The 21,796-nt window shown below is 39.7% G+C and overlaps 1 protein-coding gene across 2 annotated transcripts in view; it reads right to left on the reverse strand.

Annotated features, from left to right (window-relative positions):
* The window catches only part of hmgcra (3-hydroxy-3-methylglutaryl-CoA reductase a), a 52,105-nt gene extending 30,562 nt beyond the window's left edge, over window positions 1-21,543 (reverse strand). Inside the window, exons 1-5 of one of the 2 annotated variants that reach the window (XM_061906219.1) lie at window positions 21,349-21,543; window positions 8,485-8,661; window positions 7,536-7,647; window positions 7,384-7,471; window positions 7,215-7,299 (exon numbers count right to left, since the gene is read on the reverse strand). In XM_061906219.1, the coding sequence (XP_061762203.1) occupies window positions 7,215-7,299; window positions 7,384-7,471; window positions 7,536-7,647; window positions 8,485-8,649 (450 nt within the window). In that variant the 5' untranslated portion in view covers window positions 8,650-8,661; window positions 21,349-21,543. Of the gene's footprint in view, window positions 1-7,214; window positions 7,300-7,383; window positions 7,472-7,535; window positions 7,648-8,484; window positions 8,665-21,348 lie in introns of both variants that reach the window. The other variant, XM_061906218.1, reaches the window with a different exon arrangement.
* Between the last annotated feature and the right edge of the window lie 253 nt (window positions 21,544-21,796).

Here is a 21,796-nt window from a genome sequence, read left to right on the forward strand (position 1 = left end):
GTTTAAAACAGAACATTTGTCAATGTAATCAAAGTATCAAATAATTATAGTAGCATATTACTTACACATGCACAGTCTCCAAGACAGAAGTGTATTAGAAAATAGATATTGTAACAAACGTGTCTGCATTATTCAATTTACTCTCATGAACTTAAAGGGGAACTGCAATGTTTTTGGAATTTTACCTATTGTTTCCAATCATTATGAGAGTCAAAAACACACTTTTTTTTTAATTTTTTTTAAACGATTTTAAAGATTCATCTATTTTCTACCGCTTATCCCTTTTAGGGTAGCGAGGGGCGCCGGAGCCTATCTCAGCTGCATTTGGACGGAAGGCGGCGTACACCCTGGACAAGTCGCTACCTCATCTCAGGGCCAACATAGAGACACACAACATTCACACACTAGAGCCAATTTAGTGTTACCAATCAGCCTAGGATTTTAAAGATGTTAAAAAAAACACTTGAAAGATGCGGCTAATGGGAGTCAACTTTGTAGCTTTCAAAGCGATTTGAAACAACTTCAAAACCCTCCATCAATGTCAGACAGACACACACACACACACACACACACACACACACACACACACACACAGCCCCCCTCACCCCCAAAAGAGAGCGAGAGAGAACGTAGTAACAGACGCGTACCTAATATGTACAAACCCCGTTTCCATATGAGTTGGGAAATTGTGTTGGATGTAAATATAAACGGATTTCATTATTTGCAAATCCTTTTCAACCCATATTCAGTTGAATGCACAACAAAGACAACATATTTGATGTCAAACTCGTAAACTTTTTTTTTTGCAAATAATAATTAACTTACAATTTCATGGCTGCAACACGTGCCAAAGTAGTTGGGAAAGGGCATGTTCATCACTGTGTTACATCACATTTTCTTTTAACAACACTCAATAAACATTTGGGAACTGAGGAAACTAATTGTTGAAGCTTTAAAAGAAGAAATTCTTTACTATTCTTGCTTGATGTACTGCTTAAGTTGTTCAACAGTCCGGGGTCTTGTTGTCGTATTTTACGCTTCATAATGCGCCACACATTTTCTATGGGAGACATGTCTGGACTGCAGGCGGGCCAGAAAAGTACCCGCACTCTTTTTTTACGAAGCCACGTTGTTGTAACACGTGGTTTGGCATTGTCTTGCTGAAATAAGCAGGGGCTTCCATGATAACAATGCTTGGATGACAACATATGTTGCTCCAAAACCTGTATGGACCTTTCAGCATTAATGGTGCCTTCACAGATGTGTAAGTTACCCAAGCCTTAGGCAGTAATACACCCCCATACCATCACAGATGCTCGCTTTTGAACTTTGCGCCTATAACAATCCGGATGGTTATTTTACTCTTTGTTCCAGAGGACACCACGTCCACAGTTTCCAAATACAATTTCAAATGTGGACTCGTCAGAGTACTGAACACCTTTCCACTTTGCATTAGCCCATCTTAGATGAGCTCGGGCCCAGCGAAGCCGGCGGCGTTCCATGGTGTTGTTGACAAATGGCATTCGCTTTGCATAGTAGAGTTTTAACTTGCATTTACAGATGTAGCGACCAACTGTAGTTACTGACAGTGGTTTTCTGAAGTGTTCCTGTGGTGATATCCTTTACACACTGATGTCGGTTTTTGATGCAGGACCGCCTGAGGGATCAAAGGTCTGTAATATCATCGCTTACGTGCAATGATTTCTCCAGATTCTCTGAACCTTTTGATGATTTTACCGACCGTAGATGGTAAAATCCCTAAATTCCTTGCAATAGCTCGTTGGCAAATGTTGTCCTAAAACTGTTCGACAATTTGCTTACAAATTGGTGACCCTCACCCCATCCTTGTTTGGGAAATACTGAGCATTTCATGGAACCTACTTTTATACCCAATAATGGCACCCACCTGTTCCCAATTAGCCTGCACACCTGTGGGATGTTCCAAATAAGTGTTTGATGAGCATTCCTCAACTTTATCAGTATTTATTGCCACCTTTCCCAACTTCTTTGTCACGTGTTGCTGGCATCAATTCTAAAGTTAGTGATTATTTTAAAAAAAAGAAAAGTTTATCAGTTTGAACATCAAATATGTTGTCTTTGTACCATATTCAACTGAATCTGGGTTGAAAATTATTTGCAAATCATTTTATTCCGTTTATGTGTACATCTAACACAATTTCCCAATTCATATGGAAACGGGGTTTGTAATATGTTCAATATTTACCAAGACTGATTTATTCCACGCATAGATTTCTGTTACTACTTACTGTTAATACTTTTAGGGCTTCAACAACAAGGTTATTAAAACTAATAAGTTGCATCGGGATAGTAAATATGAATGACAAAATGTCTTTAGCACTAAACATGGACACTGTGCGCCATACATATGAATGAGTAGAAGTTAGATACGACACCTTTCTGTGCTGTAATGTGCACGATTACGTCTTTATATAACAGGGGCGGGCAAACTATAGCCCGAAGGCCACGTTTGGTCCTTTTAATCCTGTCCGCCAAAAATCAAAAACAGAATTGAGCAAAGAATTGTTTTAAGAATTGCCACATCAAAACAGATACTAGACTTCTATGCACTTGCAAAAAATTTGATGAACAACACTGCTCCAGCTAAAAGAGAATGTTAAGTATCTACATTTTAATACCTTCCATCCATCCATCCATCCATCATCTTCCGCTTATCTGAGGTCGGGTCGCGGGGTCAACAGCCTAAGCAGGGAAACCCAGACTTCCCTCTCCCCAGCCACTTCGTCTAGCTCTTCCCGGGGGATCCCGAGGCGTTCCCAGGCCAGCCGGGAGACATAGTCTTCCCAACGTGTCCTGGGTCTTCCCCGTGGCCTCCTACCAGTTGGACGTGCCCTAAACACCTCCCTAGGGAGGCGTTCGGGTGGCATCCTGACCAGATGCCCGAACCACCTCATCTGGCTCCTCTCGATGTGGAGGAGCAGCGGCTTTACTTTGAGTCCCTCCCGGATGGCAGAGCTTCTCACCCTATCTCTAAGGGAGAGCCCCGCCACCCGGCGGAGGAAACTCATTTCGGCCGCTTGTACCCGTGATCTTATCCTTTCGGTCATGACCCAAAGCTCATGACCATAGGTGAGGATGGGAACGTAGATCGACCGGTAAATTGAGAGCTTTGCCTTCCGGCTCAGCTCCTTCTTCACCACAACGGATCGGTACAACGTCCGCATTACTGAAGACGCCGCACCGATCCGCCTGTCGATCTCACGATCCACTCTTCCCTCACTCGTGAACAATACTCCTAGGTACTTGAACTCCTCCACTTGGGGCAGGGTCTCCTCCCCAACCCGGAGATGGCACTCCACCCTTTTCTGGGCGAGAACCATGGACTCGGACTTGGAGGTGCTGATTCTCATTCCGGTCGCTTCACACTCGGCTGCGAACCGATCCAGCGAGAGCTGAAGATCCCGGTCAGATGAAGCCATCAGGACCACATCATCTGCAAAAAGCAGAGACCTAATCCTGCAGTTACCAAACCGGAACCCCTCAACGCCTTGACTGCGCCTAGAAATTCTGTCCATAAAAGTTATGAACAGAATCGGTGACAAAGGACAGCCTTGGCGGAGTCCAACCCTCACTGGAAATGTGTTCGACTTACTGCCGGCAATGCGAAACAAGCTCTGGCACTGATCGTACAGGGAACGGACCGCCACAATAAGACAGTCCGATACCCCATACTCTCTGAGCACTCCCCACAGGACTTCCCGAGGGACACGGTCGAATGCCTTCTCCAAGTCCACAAAGCACATGTAGACTGGTTGGGCAAACTCCCATGCACCCTCAAGAACCCTGCCGAGAGTATAGAGCTGGTCCACAGTTCCACGACCAGGACGAAAACCACACTGTTCCTCCTGAATCCGAGGTTCGACTATCCGACGTAGCCTCCTCTCCAGTACACCTGAATAAACCTTACCGGGAAGGCTGAGGAGTGTGATCCCACGATAGTTGGAACACACCCTCCGGTCCCCCTTCTTAAAGAGAGGAACCACCACCCCGGTCTGCCAATCCAGAGGTACCGCCCCCGATGTCCACGCGATGCTGCAAAGTCTTGTCAACCAAGACAGCCCCACAGCATCCAGAGCCTTAAAGAACTCCGGGCGGATCTCGTCCACCCCTGGGGCCTTGCCACCAAGGAGCTTTTCAACTACCTCAGCGACCTCAGCCCCAGAAATAGGAGAGTCCACCACAGATTCCCCAGGCACTGCTTCCTCATAGGAAGACGTGTTGGTGGGATTGAGGAGGTCTTCGAAGTATTCCTTCCACCTATCCACAACATCCGCAGTAGAGGTCAGCAGAACACCATCCGCACCATACACGGTGTTGATAGTGCACTGCTTCCCCTTCCTGAGGCGGCGGATGGTGGTCCAGAATCGCTTCGAAGCCGTACGGAAGTCGTTTTCCATGGCTTCCCCGAACTCTTCCCATGTCCGAGTTTTTACCTCCGCGACCGCTGAAGCTGCACACCGCTTGGCCTGTCGGTACCTGTCCACTGCCTCCGGAGTCCTATGAGCCAAAAGGACCCGATAGGACTCCTTCTTCAGCTTGACGGCATCCCTCACCGCTGGTGTCCACCAAGGGGTTTTAGGATTGCCGCCCCGACAGAAACCAACTACCTTGCGGCCACAGCTCCGATCTGCCGCCTCGACAATAGAGGTGCGGAACATGGTCCACTCGGACTCAATGTCCAGCACCTCCCTCGTGACATGTTCAAAGTTCTTCCGGAGGTGGGAATTGAAACTTTGTCTGACAGGAGACTCTGCCAGACGTTCCCAGCAGACCCTCACAATGCGTTTGGGCCTCCCAGGTCTGTCCGGCATCCTCCCCCACCATCGCAGCCAACTCACCACCAGGTGGTGATCGGTAGAAAGCTCCGCCCCTCTCTTCACCCGAGTGTCCAAAACATGAGGCCGCAAATCCGATGACACAACTACAAAGTCGATCATGGAACTGCGGCCTAGGGTGTCCTGGTGCCAAGTGCACATATGGACACCCTTATGTTTGAACATGGTGTTTGTTATCGACAAACTGTGACGAGCACAAAAGTCCAATAACAAAACACCACTCGGGTTCAGATCCGGGCGGCCATTCTTCCCAATCACGCCTCTCCAGGTTTCACTGTCGTTGCCAACGTGAGCGTTGAAGTCTCCCAGTAGGACAAGGGAATCACCCGGGGGAGCACTTTCCAGTACTCCCTCGAGTGTTCCCAAAAAGGGTGGGTACTCTGAACTGCTGTTTGGTGCATAAGCACAAACAACAGTCAGGACCCGTCCCCCCACCCGAAGGCTGAGGGAGGCTACCCTTTCGTCCACCGGGTTGAACTCCAACGTACAGGCTTTGAGCCGGGGTGAAACAAGAATTGCCACCCCAGCCCGTCGCCTCTCACTGCCGGCAACGCCAGAGTGGAAGAGGGTCCAATCCCTCTCGAGAGAAGTGGTTCCAGAGCCCTTGCTGTGCGTCGAAGTGAGTCCGACTATATCCAGCCGGAATTTCTCGACTTCGCGCACTAGCTCAGGCTCTTTCCCCCCCAGTGACGTGACGTTCCACGTCCCAAGAGCTAGCTTCTGTAGCCGAGGATCGGACCGCCAAGTGCCCTGCCTTCGGCTGTCGCCCAGCTCACAATGCACCCGACCTCTATGGCCCCTGCTATGGGTGGTGAGCCCATTGGAGGGGTGACCCACGTTGCCTCTTCGGGCTGTGCCCGGCCGGGCCCCATGGGAACAGGCCCGGCCACCAGGCGCTCGCCATCGTGCCCCACCTCCGGGCCTGGCTCCAGAGGGGGGCCCCGGTGACCCGCGTCCGGGCGAGGGAAATCTGGGTCCATGGTTTTTCATCTTCATAAAGGTCTTCGAGCTGCTCTTTGTTTGATCCCTCACCTAGAACCTGTTTGCTTTGGGAGACCCTACCAGGGGGCTTTATGCCCCCGGACAACATAGCTCCTAGGATCATTGGGACACGGAAACTCCTCTACCACGATAAGGTTGCAGCTCAGAGACCATGTTTATGTTTCTTTGATGTTCTGATATGATATTGTTGAATATGATTAAATTAGCCCATGTTTGAAAAGCCCCCTCTTAGTTCCAACGGATACAATATGATTTAATGCATCATGTGATTTGCCTGTCGAATTTCAAAAGCCAATGTGGCCCCTGAGCCAAAATGTTTGCCCAACCCTGTTATATGCTTATCATCAATATTCAGATATTACAATAAATGTAATAACAACAATATACAATATAATAATTCTTAATAATTATTTACAATTTACAAATATCTTTGAGAACTTTTCGATTTATGAATCTTCTGATCGGACCGTATATGTCTCTGTGTATGAACGCTTCATTCATTCATTTTGTGTCCCGCTGGCTAACATTTTGTGCTTGCTCTATCTAAAAGACTGAGGAAGCAACCCGTTTTAATTGTGATAAGAACAAACTTTTCATTAAAAATATGCCAAAGTGAACTTATTTCACAGCGGAGGGGAACTACCACGCGTACAGTGAGTGGAGCCTCTTTCAAAGCAAACATGCACACACAGCCCTTTCTCTCCCTCTGTCTGCTTGTTTCTCTTTGGCAATTATGTACTGTATCGTAAGTGGATTTTACTTTTTAAAGTGTTTATTATTGTAGCGATTTGGTTGTTAAAGTTAAGGATTTTTGTGATTTCTGATCGTTTGTGAGAGCACAATAGGGACTTCTGTGTGTGTTAGCAGAGAAGCTAATACAGGACAGTTCAGCTTGTTGTTGTTGTGGCTTGTTAATAAAGAGATTTATTAACACCTCCTTGTTATGTTTGTGATATACACTACTGTATAGCACTTTATATTGTCTTCAAAGTGTAAAAAACTTTAATAAATTATGGTTGAGGCTGGAACCCTTTTTTCGTATTTGCATTGTTTATTATGGCAAAATTTGCTTCACTATACAAACTTTTAGATTTCTGAACCCTGTTCAAGAAACATCTGAGTTTGTAAATGGAGCTTCCATTTACATGTACAATCACACCATAGCCCCTGAATCACTAGGTAGATGTAAAACCCAAGAAGCAAAGAAACTATCAGTGACTGCTGAGACGTGGAAAAGGGGTAGGACTAAAAAAAGCTCTCCTTCCGACTCCTTTTTAGAATGTTGAATGGTGCAAGCGTAAATAAAATCAACTAAAGCTACAACCTGGTCATAGTTACCTGAGAACTGGAGCTGAGGGCAAACTTGGCAAGAGCAGATGCTTTAGAGAGGTCGATGAGGAGCAGAAAGAAGGGCAGTGCCTCACTGCAAGACACAGCACCACAATAAGCATCTGGAGTTTCTAATAAATAATAAACATAAGAGTACAGGAAGTAAATACAAACTTACTTGAGACCAGTTAATTCTTTATCAAGGAAGTGAATGACGACTGTGCTAAATACAAAGCTGGAAAATATGGTGAAGAGACCCGCAATGCCTGCAATGGAAGAAAATTAGTTTGTTTGGCCAACTTCCATCCTGTGGAATATTAACATTTATACCTAAAATATATTTTGATCCCAACTGTCTCAAGTTCTGGAACTGGAAGTAAATGTAGACAATGGCGATGCAACGTGTGATGGTTAAGATGATGATGTCACTGCTGAGAATTTGCTGTCAAAAGAAAGTATAAAACAGGGTTTTAAAAATACAGTGCCTGAAACACTCAAAATGTTTTGAATTTATTCAGCTCCCACCATATTTTGCTTTACTAAAAGACAGAAAGATATATACATACACAACTATACACGTGATTTTTGTATAATTATATAAGAATAAGTTATATATATATATATGTATATATATATAACTTAAAAAAAAAAAAAACGTAATATAATATAAAATAAACAAAATGTATATGTGAATCTTTTTTTGAGCTCCCGTAATAGAAAGCTTTGTCGTTTATTTTTATTGAAGCTCAAACATATTTTATAAATACTTTTTATCAGGACTTTCCCTCTCACTGATTTTAATTAGGAAAATATGTAATGTTTTATTTTTTGTAAAATAAAAAGAAAAAGTTGTACTTTGTGGCAGCACTGTGAGCAGGACAGTTACGGTATGAATAAAATATTTGAGAATGAAGTGGTGATCTTTATTGTCAGCACATTTTCAGTGAATATGAAATCTGCTGGTATAGTGCATCGTATAATCAAGTTCAGTAGCAGGGTTGGGATTTAATTTAATTTACTTCTGTATTATACTGTACCTGCCGTATGTCGTTTAAACCTTTTTTAATAAACATAGAAAATACCATATTTGTCTATCTGCTTAAATACTGCCCTGCTCTATGTCCCTTGTGAGTGCCAGAACTATGTCATTGTGACACAATCTATTCTATCTTTAACGCTCTCACACTGAATGGGCCTCAAGGCAAGTGTGCAGAGCTTGAGTAACAGTTGGGTTTTTTTGTGTGTCGATGTAGATTGCTTATCGCATTTAGTTACTCACCTCATCTGTTTTGGGGCAGTCATAGTTCCAGCCACAGATCTGATCATTTCCAGTGAACATGTTCATGGACATCATAGAGACGGTGAGGGTGACGGTGCCCACAATGACCTCCCATGGATGCGAGGCCACCAGAAGGCCATGCATACGGAACAGACGAGTCAGCATTGTGGAAAGGACCTGCTGCAGAACAAGTACAATCTGAGAAGGGCAATTCAGTACAATTTAACATGTGCTTTTGCCAGAAAAATTGGCTTGTTTTCCTGTAATGTGAATTTGTTATTCTTCCTAGGAAAATAGGTGACGAATCTTTGAATATATCTTTTACCGGGTTTGTAAATAGACTCTGTGCATGAAAAATTGAAACATGAATCTTCCAACATGTCTTGGTGAACTAAGGCAAGTACTGCACGTTTATTTCTCCAACATATTACACTGTAGTGCAGTGTAACAATATAAAACATTTTATATCATGATTCTTGTGCTCAAAGTTTTAAGGATATCTATATCAACACTGTGCTGTTGCAGTGTTGGCGTTAACGCACTTTTTGTGTCTTTTTATATATTAAAATCAGAAAGGACGCAAATTTCCGGAAGTCCGCGCATTCCCCGGATGCAGATTTTTTCTTTTATTCTTACAGCCGGGTTTTATTTTTTATTTATTGATTATCGCATTCCGCCGGTGTTTTCTTTTGTTTATATTTGCCGGGTCAAATTTTTATTAAATTACTATGAATTATTGGTCGACTTCAAAGTAATGCACTTACGGTACAATTTCTTAAATTTTGATTTGCCGAAAGTTTTATCAAATCACAAATACTGCTTCAGTTTGCACTCTGACAACTTTACCGCGAGGGGCTGTCAAAAAGAAAGACATCATAATAAAACACTAAGGTGAGTATAAAGTCAACCTTTGACTTCATCCTGTGCCATGAACCCAATAAATGAGTTGTTTTAGTCTTTGTGAGTCCATGAAAACTTCACTTTTATCTCCCACTCGATCGAAATCGTTCGAGGATGGAGACAGGCTAGCTGTTAGCTTCAAGCTAACCAGCACCAGAGCAGACTCCTCCACCTCAAAAATATACTTTGCAAGTCAACAAACGGGGCAAATATGTGCCTTTTGAAGTATTTAAGTGCGAAAAGTGTTCAAAAGGAGTCTCTTGGAAAAGTGGCTGACAAGTTAGCAAGTGTCGCTCACATCGCTGACAGTGACGTCATCACTGTCATTGTTTACTGAAGCAGAGATGCCTACTGCATTATGATAAACGCGCAAGCGTCGTCAGGCTCTGCTTTTTATCGATAGACTTATCAGATTTAGATTAAATTTTTTATTATCTGTAGCAGGGGTGTCAGTAGTGTGGCCCGGATGCCATTTGCGGTCCGCAGCTAATGTTTTAAAAAGGCCCACGGCACATTCTAGAAATACTGATAAAATAAAATAAAAACATAAAAAAAGTGGAATAAAAAAGTTTACAGGTGAAATGTAATTTAGAAAAAAGTTGCAATGTTGAGTAATAAAACAAAGCTGTTTTATTTAAAACTGTCATTGCTCAAAAATATTGAATCAAAATCAATGTTTTTATGTATTATTGACCTACCCAATTAAGGCACCAATTACTTCACATCAAATATTCTACATCGAAAAATATTTTTTGTGGAAGATTTTGCATAATTTATGTGTTTGCCATAAAAAAACAGTTTTCTTTTAAAAAAAAAGGCAGAAAACAAACAAACAAAAAAAACAACATTAAAAAAAACCATCAACTTAGAATTGACGGATTGATCGGAAGTAGACTCTAGAGATCCATCCATCCATTTTCTACCGCTTGTCCCTTTTGGGGTCACTGGAGCCTATTTCAGCTGCATTCAGGCGGAAGGCGGGATACACCCTGGACAAGTCACCAACTCATCGCAGGGCCAACACAGATAGACAGACAGACAAATTCACACTCACATTCACACACTAGGGACCATTTAGTGTTGCCAATCAACCTATTCCCAGGTGCATGTCCCACCCCGCGTGACTCTAAAGATTTAAACATTAAATAAATAATGTACAAATGCCCCGGCACCCCATTATCATAATTTCATGACCGAAGCAAAAAACTTTTTACACTTTTATACTGAAATAAATACACCTACAACTTATTAAATACAAATACAGAAAAAACTACCGGCAGCGGTAACATTTAGATCCATGAAGTAAATAAGTGAATGAATGTTTATAACTGAATACATTTACATATGCATAAACATTTTCTTTCTTTTGTATAATTTTTTTTAGGAATTAATTAATGTTTATGACAACCTTTTTCCAAAACACAATAAAGAATGTGAAATATAACAGGATAAAGCATACATTTATCATTAGTTTTCAAAAGGCTTACAAAAAAGTAGGACCCCCAAAAATTTAACGTGGGACCCCATTTTTATGATTCTGAAAATTCTTAGCACCAATGAATGTACTTAAAAAAAGTACTTCAACACCCACTAAAATGTTTTAACCAAGTTTCATTTTAAAATAAAAAAATCCACACTAGGCCTGCAGCTATTGATTAGTTGAGGAATGGACTAATCAAGGATTATTATGTTCAATTAATCAAGCACTCGGATAAAACACACTAGTGTATTTTCGGAAAAATAGTTGAATTACGCAACAATTTTTCTCCTTGCTTATTAAGCCTTTGTTCTTTTTTTCCCCTATAAATGCACATTATCAACATAGTACCATAATTGCACTTTTTTGTGTGCATGAATAAAAATAAATAAAATAAAAAATCTGCAACTCACCACAAAACAGTACCACAACACACACATCACCGCTCTCATGTCTATCCCATTGCACCATGCGGAAACAATGTCCGAAAATTTAAAATTCTGTGTACTTTTCATGAAGTCCGAATGTGATATATGTTAATCGTTACACTAATGTAACGATTAATCGAAGCAACAGAAGATAAATCAAAGGTTTGCTTAATTGAAACTATCTAATAAAAAAAGTATTTAATTGTTGCAGCCCTGAACATGTTTATAAAAGTTTAGATGGGGGTATGACTAGAAATAGGCACCAAATCCGGTACTTTTTTTTGACGCCGACTGAATTTCTCCGGTCCAACCGGGCTCCGGTTCACATTAAGTCCTATGGTGCCGTGTTACGGTACCTGGCTTGCGCGTGACGTCACGTCCTGTGGCAAACACCATCTCTAACTATGGATGTAGCGATACACAATATTAATAACCACGGTAAAACTCCAGACGGTTGGATTACTGTTTTACATTAAAATTATCGGAAAAACTTGATTAATAACTGCACTTTGATAAACTCACAGACTAGCTAGTTAGCTTAAATGCTAACATGAAAACAAGAGACGTTAACGTCTTTCCCCATTAAGAAACAACATATCTCAAACCCAAATTTGTATAAAGCACTGCTGTTTGAACAACCAAGATATTCAATGGTGTACATTGAAGTGGTGCTTTTTTACTAGAAAGTGATCATTCTATACTCAAGAGGAATACAAGACGGAGTTGTTTTTACGGTGCATTTAAGAACCGCTGTAAGAGAGGGACAACTTAAGAATATAATGCCCAGAGATAATAATAGAGTTTATCTGCAAATCCCTTTTGATGCAAATACATTTTAAAGTGTTACAGTACAAACCAATATTTAAAACAATAAAAGATTAGCTATTAAAACAGATACAATACTGAGACTAAAACACCATCAGTGAAGCATAAGAAACACAAAGCATGCAAAATAGTGGGTTTTCTAAGAATATCTCAGTTTCAGTTATTTAAAACATCTAAGGATTTCAGTATAAGTACCTTTTCAGCACATTCGACAATATTGAGATGCCAATTTTGGTCAAAATAACCCTAACATAAAATGTTCATATCATTACATCCCTTACACTAACACTTGGTCATCAATCCAGCAACAATGAGAACAAACTCGGTCAAACTGCCTCGAGGTAATGTTGCAATTTTTTTGTACCTTTGTACTGCCATAACTTTCAAACACCGGACAATCAATATACAGATGACCTTGATCATTGGTTTTCATTAGTGTATTAGTTGTTCTTTTTCTTTTCTCCGGCGTCACAACATTTGAGGCATGTGATTTGGACTTAATGAAAAAGACTGAAAATAAGCCGATGGTCTAGGGGCCGCCCTGGTGGGGAGACAAGAGGGTTAGCCTACTCTACACAATATTTACAACCATACTAGTGTTCACTTCACAGCGACAGATGGTTCATCTAGTTATTTACATTATTTACACATTACTTTGGCATTTTTACTTTGATGGCTCTGACGAGCGTTTCTGGCAAATTTCTGAGCAGCTTGCATTTTCCTTTTTGGTTTCCGCTTTAGTGGATTCTGCCTTGGATTGTATAGCCAATTTCTGTCTCTTCGACTCCCTCTCCACTTCTAACTGCTCCAAATGCAAAAATCATAAAGAGTTCAAACAATATTTATTATACTAACTAACTTCCTTTATCTGAATAGCCATTTGGGACTTATCGCATGAAATAACATATCTGGTTGTTTATGTTTCAAAATAATTAAACTATTCAATGTCAAAATATAAAGAGTAGAAATAATGAACAAACACCAATGAAAATTAAAAGTAGCATTTCGACAGGCTATACGGTAGTCATCACATGTCTGCCACAATCATGTGTGTTCCTAAACGAGTATTCCACATCTTCCATGTAGAGAGCAGTTTGGATTTGGGCTTACAATGGTAAACAATTCAAATTAATGTTTTATCCTGACGCATACATTTGTCCAAATGTGGCCAAGTAGACGACGCATTGTGGGTTTCCTGGATGTCATCGACATCGCTAAAAGAAAAATCTAAAAAGGAAGAGAATCCCTCAGCCATCTTCCACTATATTTTTTTAATGTATAAATCTCCCGCTTGAATATTCCCTCTTCTCGTCATTTGGGATGTCTGCTGTGATTTTACTTCATGGTTCTATGACCCGTCCTATCTTGCCTCTGATTGGCCTGTCCGTAACGTTTTGCTCTAATCTAAACCAATTGTGACTCATCATAGTAAACAACCAACCAATAATGGATGTTCTTCTACAGTACGTAAACCAAACAATCATCATTAATGTTTCCCCAATAGTTTGTCCCTTGCCTGTGGAGTTGCTTCGCTACGTAGCTTCGATTTTTAAGTTCATCATTTTTAACACTAGAAGACCCAGGATTTTTTGCTCTACCTATAAAACCCAGAGGGCCTCCGATCGTAAAAATCTAAGGAAGAGAATCCCTCAGCCATCTTCCACAATTTTTTGTTTTTATTATATAAATCTCCCGCTTGAATATTCCCTCTTCTCGTCTCGTCATTTGGGATGTCTGCTGTGATTTTACTTCATGGTTCTATGACCCATCCTATCTTGCCTCTGATTGGCCTGTCCGTAACGTTTTGCTCTAATCTAAACCAATTGTGACTCATCATAGTTAACAACCAACCAATAACGGGTGTTCTTATACGTAAAACAAACAATCATCATTAATGTTTCCCCTATAGTTTGTCCCTTGCCTGTGGAGTTGTTTCGCTACGTAGCTTCGATTTTTAAGTTCATCATTTTAACACTAGAAGACCCAGGATTTTTTGCTCTATCTATAAAACCCAGAGGGCATCCGATCGGCTGGAAGGCCCCCTGTGAACCTTCCTTTCGTTATGTAAACGGGGCAATCACTGAGCCACTTCACTCAAAACACCTTGACATAGAATGGGGAAGGGGGAGAATCAGAACGTAGAAGTTATCAGGACCCTACAACACTGGACTTCCAACATCCCCACCAGACACATAGGAAAAGTAAAACAACAGAACCACATTAAAAAAAAAAAAAAAACACTCAAAATCTGTGGTAGCCCCACCAGTCATTTACAGAATTGCTCAAGTTCATATCTGTACAAGATAATGATTTATTTTATGTAACATTTTTTTCAAACTGAGATACTCCAGAAACATATTTGATTTGTTTTGTTTTAGAATTTGTATATTGTTTATGCCTGTTTGGCTCTTAATAATTGAAAAACTGTTCAATAATAGATTAGAGGGTTTCATAAATAAAAATAGAATACTCGAAGAGAACCAATATGGATACAGAGCTAATGTTTCAACCTCAATGGCTTTAATTGAAATTACAGAAGAAATTACCAATGCAATAGATAGTAAAAAATGTGCGGCAGCAGTGTTTATGGATCTAACTAAAGCATTTGACACAATTAATCACAATATTTTAATCAAAAAACTAGAACGATATGGCATCAGAGGGTTAGTCTTAAACTGGATAAGAAGTTATCTAACGAACAGCAAACAATGCGTGAAGGTAGGCGAACACACTTCTACAATGCTAAATATATCCTGTGGTGTACCTCAGGGATCAATACTGGGACATAAACTATTCAATCGCTATATAAATGACATTTGTAAAGTTACAAGAGATTTAAAGTTAGTATTATTTGGGGATGATACAACAGCGTTTTGTTCAGGAGAGAACACACAGATATAATAACAGAAGAAATGAACAAATTAAAAAAATGGTTTGACAAAAACAGACACTCATTGAATCTTAGTAAAACTAAAAGATTGATATTTGGTAACAGTAGAAGAGAAAGTCAAACAAATACAAATAGAATAGAAATTGAAAGAGTAAATGAAACCAAATTTCTAGGTATAATGATTGATGATAAATTGAACTGGAAATCTCGTGTAAAAAATATACAACATAAAGTAGCAAGAAACATGTCAATAATGAATAAAGCCAAATATGTTCTAGACCAAAAATCACTTTATATTTTATACTGCTCACTAGTGTTACCATATCTGAGTTACTGTGTAGAAATATGGGGAAATAATTACAAAAGTGCACCTCATTCACTAACAGTGTTACAAAAAAGATCAGAATAATACATAATGTTGGATATATAGAACATACAAACCCTTTATTTATTGAATCAAAGATACTGAAATTCCACAACATAGTGAAATTGCAAACAGCTGAAATTATACACAAAGCAAACTATAACCTGCTTCCCAAGAATATACAACAATTCTTCTCAACAAAAGAGGAGAAATATAATCTTAGAGAAAAATGTAATTTAAAACATTTGTACGCACGTACAACACTTAAGACCTTCAGTATATCAGTATGTGGAATTAGATTATGGAATGGATTAAGCAAAGCAATCAAACAATGTACTAATATGATCCACTTCAGCAAACTCTTCAAACTTAAAGTGTTTACAAAGTACAAAAAAGAAGAACCATGATAAACGTTCTGAATTTATTCACCCACTCATTCTTTCATTCTCAAAATAATCTTATTTATCTCATCATATGGACTAAAACTTACTTCACCAATTATTTATTTATTTTTATTGTGATTACTTATAGAGTATATTGTGAATACATTGAGAAGAGGAAGTGTACAAAAGTTTTAGCAACTGTTATGTAAAAGAAAAGCGGTAGGATTAAATAAGCTTTGCTTCTTCTTATTCCTTTTCGAACATGTTGAAAAGAGAAACTGGAAATTGTGATGTATCATGTTGTATGCTTGCATGTTCAAAATAAACTCAACTCATACTCTTTTATTTATCTTATCTAAACTCAAAGTCAACTCAAGGGGCACTGCCATGCTAATGAATAATGTGGCCATATTGGCTCATTTGACTGAAAACGTTTACATAACAAAAGGAGGGCCTTCCAGCCGATCGGCTGACCTGTGGGTTTTATAGGTAGAAAAGTCAAATGGCTGCTCAGAAGAATGTTTTAATGTATACACATAGAATCATCATACTGCTGTGATTATATCCATCAAGTGTTCATTCGAGGCAAAATATCGTAATATATATCGTATATTGCGATATGGCCTAAAAATATTGCGATATTAAAAAAGGCAATATCGCCCAGCCCTGATTCAGTGTTAAAAAAACATTAAAATGGCTCTCACGGAAATACATTTTGAAATATTTGACTTTCATGGCACCAACAGCCAAAAAGGTTACCGACCCCTGGATTAATGTAACCCCTAACACACACACACACACACACACACACACACACACAGCAAAATGAGCTAACGTCACACTAAAAGCTAATTAGCCTTCACCTCAAGCCTATACTGTGAGCTAACTGAGCTGCAGTTTAAGTTTCTAGAAGGTCAACGGGTGCATAGTGAGGTTTGTAATAGTTGTGACTGGGAAGTGTTTTTTATAATTTGGGGAGCGTACCCTGTCCTCTGCTCCCCTGCTAAACGAATATCTGGCTGCTCGACGCTGAAGCATTGACTACATCGCTCTGAATACGCACTGCAGATTGGCTGTTACATCGCTCTGAATACACGCTGCTGATTGGCTTTGTATGTACCCAATCAGATGGTTGTGTGGGCGGTACATTGCTTGCTGCTGAGACAGAGGCAGAAAGCAGAGCAGCTTGTGAAGACTACTGCTTACAAACTTGTTCGGTACGCCTGCGTGCCGAACCGAAACCCCCGTACCGAAACGGTTCAATACAAATACACGTACCGTTACACCCCCACTGTTTAGTTCTCCAAAAATATAGTTTGTTAAATTTAACTAACATTCAAAGGTTAGCATCAATACGAATGGCCCATAGAATACGAAGTAACACTGCACCAGCGCCGCTTAAGCACTTTGTCCAGTTTACATCTGCTGTGACAACTAGAAACAAAAAAGCCTCCACCAGGGGGCAGTGTAGTGTACCCAGATGTAAAACATCTTTTGCACAATCAGCCTTTTCATATAAAGCGATAAAGGAATGGAACGGCCTCACAACAAACTTGAAAAGTCTAACAGACTAGTCTTCATTCACAATTGAAGAGTGGCTTTGGAGCAATCAAAGCTATTCACATGGTCACTAAGGTGGGCACTATGATTGACACATCAACTTAGTGAGTATTATATTTATCCATAAGAGCATTTTGTTGTAAACTGTGAGGTGTGTCTGTTAAAATCATGTTTTTTTACAAATGATGAACAGCGGGTATTGTCTTTGTGTGATGAGGTGTGGTTGTATTGTATATTAAGTATGTGTTCAATGAGAGGGCATTTTATGACTATTCTTAATTTGATTACATGCTATAGTATGATTTTATTGTCATAATTTTATTGCATGATAATAATCTGGTACAGAACATATCTGTCTCTGAGCTTAATGTTTCTATGCATTGTCCCTTCAAATAAAGACTAAACTACACTAAAACTATCTGTATTTAATATTGGCTGCATTTCTCATAATTGTTTGTGTGCCATGTTGTTCCAGACCACAGCAAACGTTACCTAGCTTGCAAAGATTGTAATAAATCCATTAGAAGAAGACACCCTGCCGTTTCCTCAAACTTGGACATACACATCTATACCTTTGGCCATTCTGAGCCAGTAATTTCCAGAAGTTATCTCATCCTGTGAGAAGCCTCCGTTATACTAATGATTTCCAATGTTGCAAAAATGTGTAGAATAAAAATAAATATACGACATTTCTGTCAACGAAAATTTGCGTCAGCCTTTGATAGGCTAACATAGTTAATATTAGGGTTGGGTGATATATCAAGTTTGTAAGACATATCAATATATTTTTAAACAACATATAAATTACGAAAATACTGTAAAATCGATATAATTTATTTAATGTTAAAATGACCAAACACCGCTTATTTGTTGTGTTCCTTGTTCTCCCCTGCTCCTCACTCCCTCTCATTGGCTACTAAACCCCTTCCCTTTGTGAACCCGTTCTCAAACAATGGCAATAAAAACTATTCGGATTCTGATTCTTCCAAGACGTGCTTGCACTATAAGAACATCCATGATTGGTTGGTTGTTTACTATGATGAGTCACGATTGCTTAAGATTAGGCCAATCAGAGGCAAGATAGGGCGGGTCATCGTAGCAGGAAGTGAAATCACAACAGACATCCCAAATGACGACGAGAGAGTCGTAGAAGAGAAGAGGGAATATTCAAGCGAGCAATTTATATATTAAACTAGTGTAAGATGGCAGAGGGATCCACTTTATAGATTTATCTTTTTTTTTTATAAATGTAGATGACGTCCAGGAAACCCACAATGCGTCTACTTGGCCACGTTTGGACAAATGTATACGTCTGGATAAAACATTAATAGGAGTTGTTTACCATGTAAGCCCAAATCCAAACTGTTCTCGAGTTGCCAAGCCGGGCATACTTGGCACGAGAAATGCTGCCAAAAATGTATTATTTGCACAGCTATGTTATTTATTTTACGTAGAAAGAATATTGTTCCATTGTATTTATGTAATGTAATTATGTGCTACTTAAACAGTTTATTTTCTCTGCTATTAATACCCATCTTGTCTAACTGGGTTAATAAAAGTGCCACTGACTGTTTACAGTACAGTTGTCATGGCAACTTATCAGTGTTCCTGTTCTGTAACCATGTACACTGTTTGTCTAATCCTGAACGGGTTTGTGCTGAAAACAAAGTTTCAGTGTACTTGTGCAATGACAATAAAGACTTAGCTATCTACCTACTCACTCCAATTTTACTGAATTTCGCTCAAAAATTATCATTTTTATATGTATACTTTCACCGGAAAATATATCGAGATATATAACGAATATCGAGGTTAAGTAAAAACATATCGATATATACTTTTTTGTCCATATCACCTAGCCCTAGCTAATATAGGGACTGACATCATGTGTTGTCTTCATTATAACACTTATATAAAAGATTTTATTTTTTGGGCGGCTCTAGACAAATTTTTTGTTTGTATTTTTTGTTCCAAAATGGCTATTTCAACATTTTGGGTTGCCGACCCCTGGGTTAAACTCATTAAATGATTATTGAGGCAAGAAAATATTTTTTTTTTTTTTTATTGGTTTGATAAATGAACTCAGGCTCACTGCAGGTTTCAACAAGCCAAATTTAAGACTTTTAAAGACCATAATGAATACAACTTAAGACCCATTACATAGTGATACAGGCAAAAAGGAAAAGAAAAAAAAATACTTGAAGGACAATTGAAGGCATTATTTAAATATTGTATATTCATATATTAAAGTAGGTGAATGTATTCACAGCTCTTTCAAACTGGAACACAAAACACTTAAAGGCCTACTGAAACCCACTACTACCCTCCACGCAGTCTGATAGTTTATATATCAATGATGAAATATTAACATTGCAACTCATGCCAATACTGCCTTTTTAGTTTACTTAACTGCAATTTTAAATTTCCCGGGAGTTTTTTCTTGAAAACGTCGCGAAATGATGACGTGTACGCTTGACGTCACGGGCTGTTAGGAATATGAGCGCTGCGCACACACAGAGCTAAAAGTCGTCTGCTTTAACGGCATAATTACACAGTATTTTGGAGATCTGTGTTGCTGAGTATTTTGTTATTTGTTCAATTAATATTGGAGAAGTCAAAGTAGAAAGACGGAGTTGGGAAGCTTTAGCCTTTAGCCACACAAACACACGGTGATTCCTTGTTTAAAATTCACGGAGGTGAAACTTTACTATGGATCAGAGCGGACATGGATCCCAACCGAATGTCAACCAGCAGGTTTCGGTGAGAAAATTGAGGTCAAAAAGTCGCTTCTTACCGGACATCAGCTGAGCTTGTGCCGCCCATACAGCTGGGGTCGACTTCCCCGAGACAATGCGGGTCAACACCCGGCCGTGGACGTACACCTCCGACAATCAGGAACTGTTAAACTCACTAAAACACTAGCAACACAATAGAAAGATAAGGGATTTCCCCAAATTATTCTAGTAAATGTCTCTAAAAACATATGAATCCGTCTCAATGCAATTGCGTTTTTTTTTTCCTAGTCCGTCGCTATCAATATCCTCAAACACGAATCTTTCATCCTCGCTCATATTAATGGGGAATTTGTCGTTTTCTCGGTCCGAATAGCTGTTTTTGTTGGAGGCTCCCATTAAAATCAATGTGAATATGTGAGGAGCCATCAACATGTGACGTCATCGTCTGCGACTTCCGGTAGAGGCAGGGCTTTTCTCCAGTTGCGAACTTTAACGTGGATGTTCTCTACTAAATCCTTTCAGCTAAAATATGGCAATATCGCGAAATGATCAAGTATGACACATAGAATGGACCTGCTATCCCCCTTTAAATAAGAACATCTCATTTCATTAGGCCTTTAACCTAACTAAAAAAAAAACAGAAACCTTTTGTGAACCAAGACTTGTTTGGAAGACAGAATAAAAAAATTGGCAAATGTTATAGCAATATTTCAAAGCCAGACTAAAGTTTATGCATGTTATAAATAAAGGTAACGTCAACAGATTATTAAGACCTTTCAAAATCGTATTTAAGATCTTTTATGAGATTTTACTATAATTTTAGACATGTAAGGCCTAAAATTCTAATTATTGGATGTAACACTTTTTTTTAGAATTTTTAAATCTCTGCGGATACCCTGTAAATTGTTGCAGCCCTAACAATTATGTTGTCACCTATTATACAAAGCTGACACAAAGTTGTCTGTTTTGAAATAAATTAAAAAGTATTTATGCTTGTTTTTAATAAATAGGTTTGGACACCTCTGCCGTAATGTACTCTTTCCTGAGTACAATTTAAGATACCCACATGTGCACATTTGCAAAATTGTTGACAATTTGTGAGCATTTTGTAGTTTTAATTCAATTTTGCAAAAGGGAAAAACCTGTGTACCTTATAATTTGCAAATCAGATGAAGCACCACAAAGCACTTAACAAGGAGAAAGATGACAATACTGTACGTAGTCGCACCTTCCCTTCAAAGACGTTTAGCATTGTGTGTGATAGCGTCAGCTAGGCTAGAAAGAGCCATGAGAGTGACTTACCTGTGAGGATGAAGAGAGTGCAATGTGAGGGAGGTTTGATGATAAAGGTTACTGGCGTCATGCGGGGAGCGAGTGGGTTGGCTTGAACCTTCCCAACGTCACTGGCGTCCACACAAGTTGAGCGGATTCTACAATTAAGCGAGCCCACATGGAACCATTGCACGCTACTACATCATACGAGGCTTCGGCCAATCACAGCGCTCGACCAGCGTCGGTGACGAGAGTGCCGCGCCCCGTTTCCTAGGAATCGGCTGTAGGGGGCGTGGCCAGTGTGTGGCCGCCTAGTCACACCACTCAGTCAGTGCAAGCTGTACGGTTTTTCCTCGGCTGCTTTGAATGAGCCCACTCTATCAGCTCCTCACGTTTTTGTTGCTGAAATTGATATATTACCAACTCCTGTTTATTCCTAGTGTAATATTTAATTATGAACGTCTCAATCCGATATTAT

The sequence above is a fragment of the Nerophis ophidion genome, linkage group LG07 (genome assembly GCF_033978795.1).
Source record: "Nerophis ophidion isolate RoL-2023_Sa linkage group LG07, RoL_Noph_v1.0, whole genome shotgun sequence".
In the NCBI taxonomy this organism is placed as follows: Eukaryota; Metazoa; Chordata; class Actinopteri; order Syngnathiformes; family Syngnathidae; genus Nerophis; species Nerophis ophidion.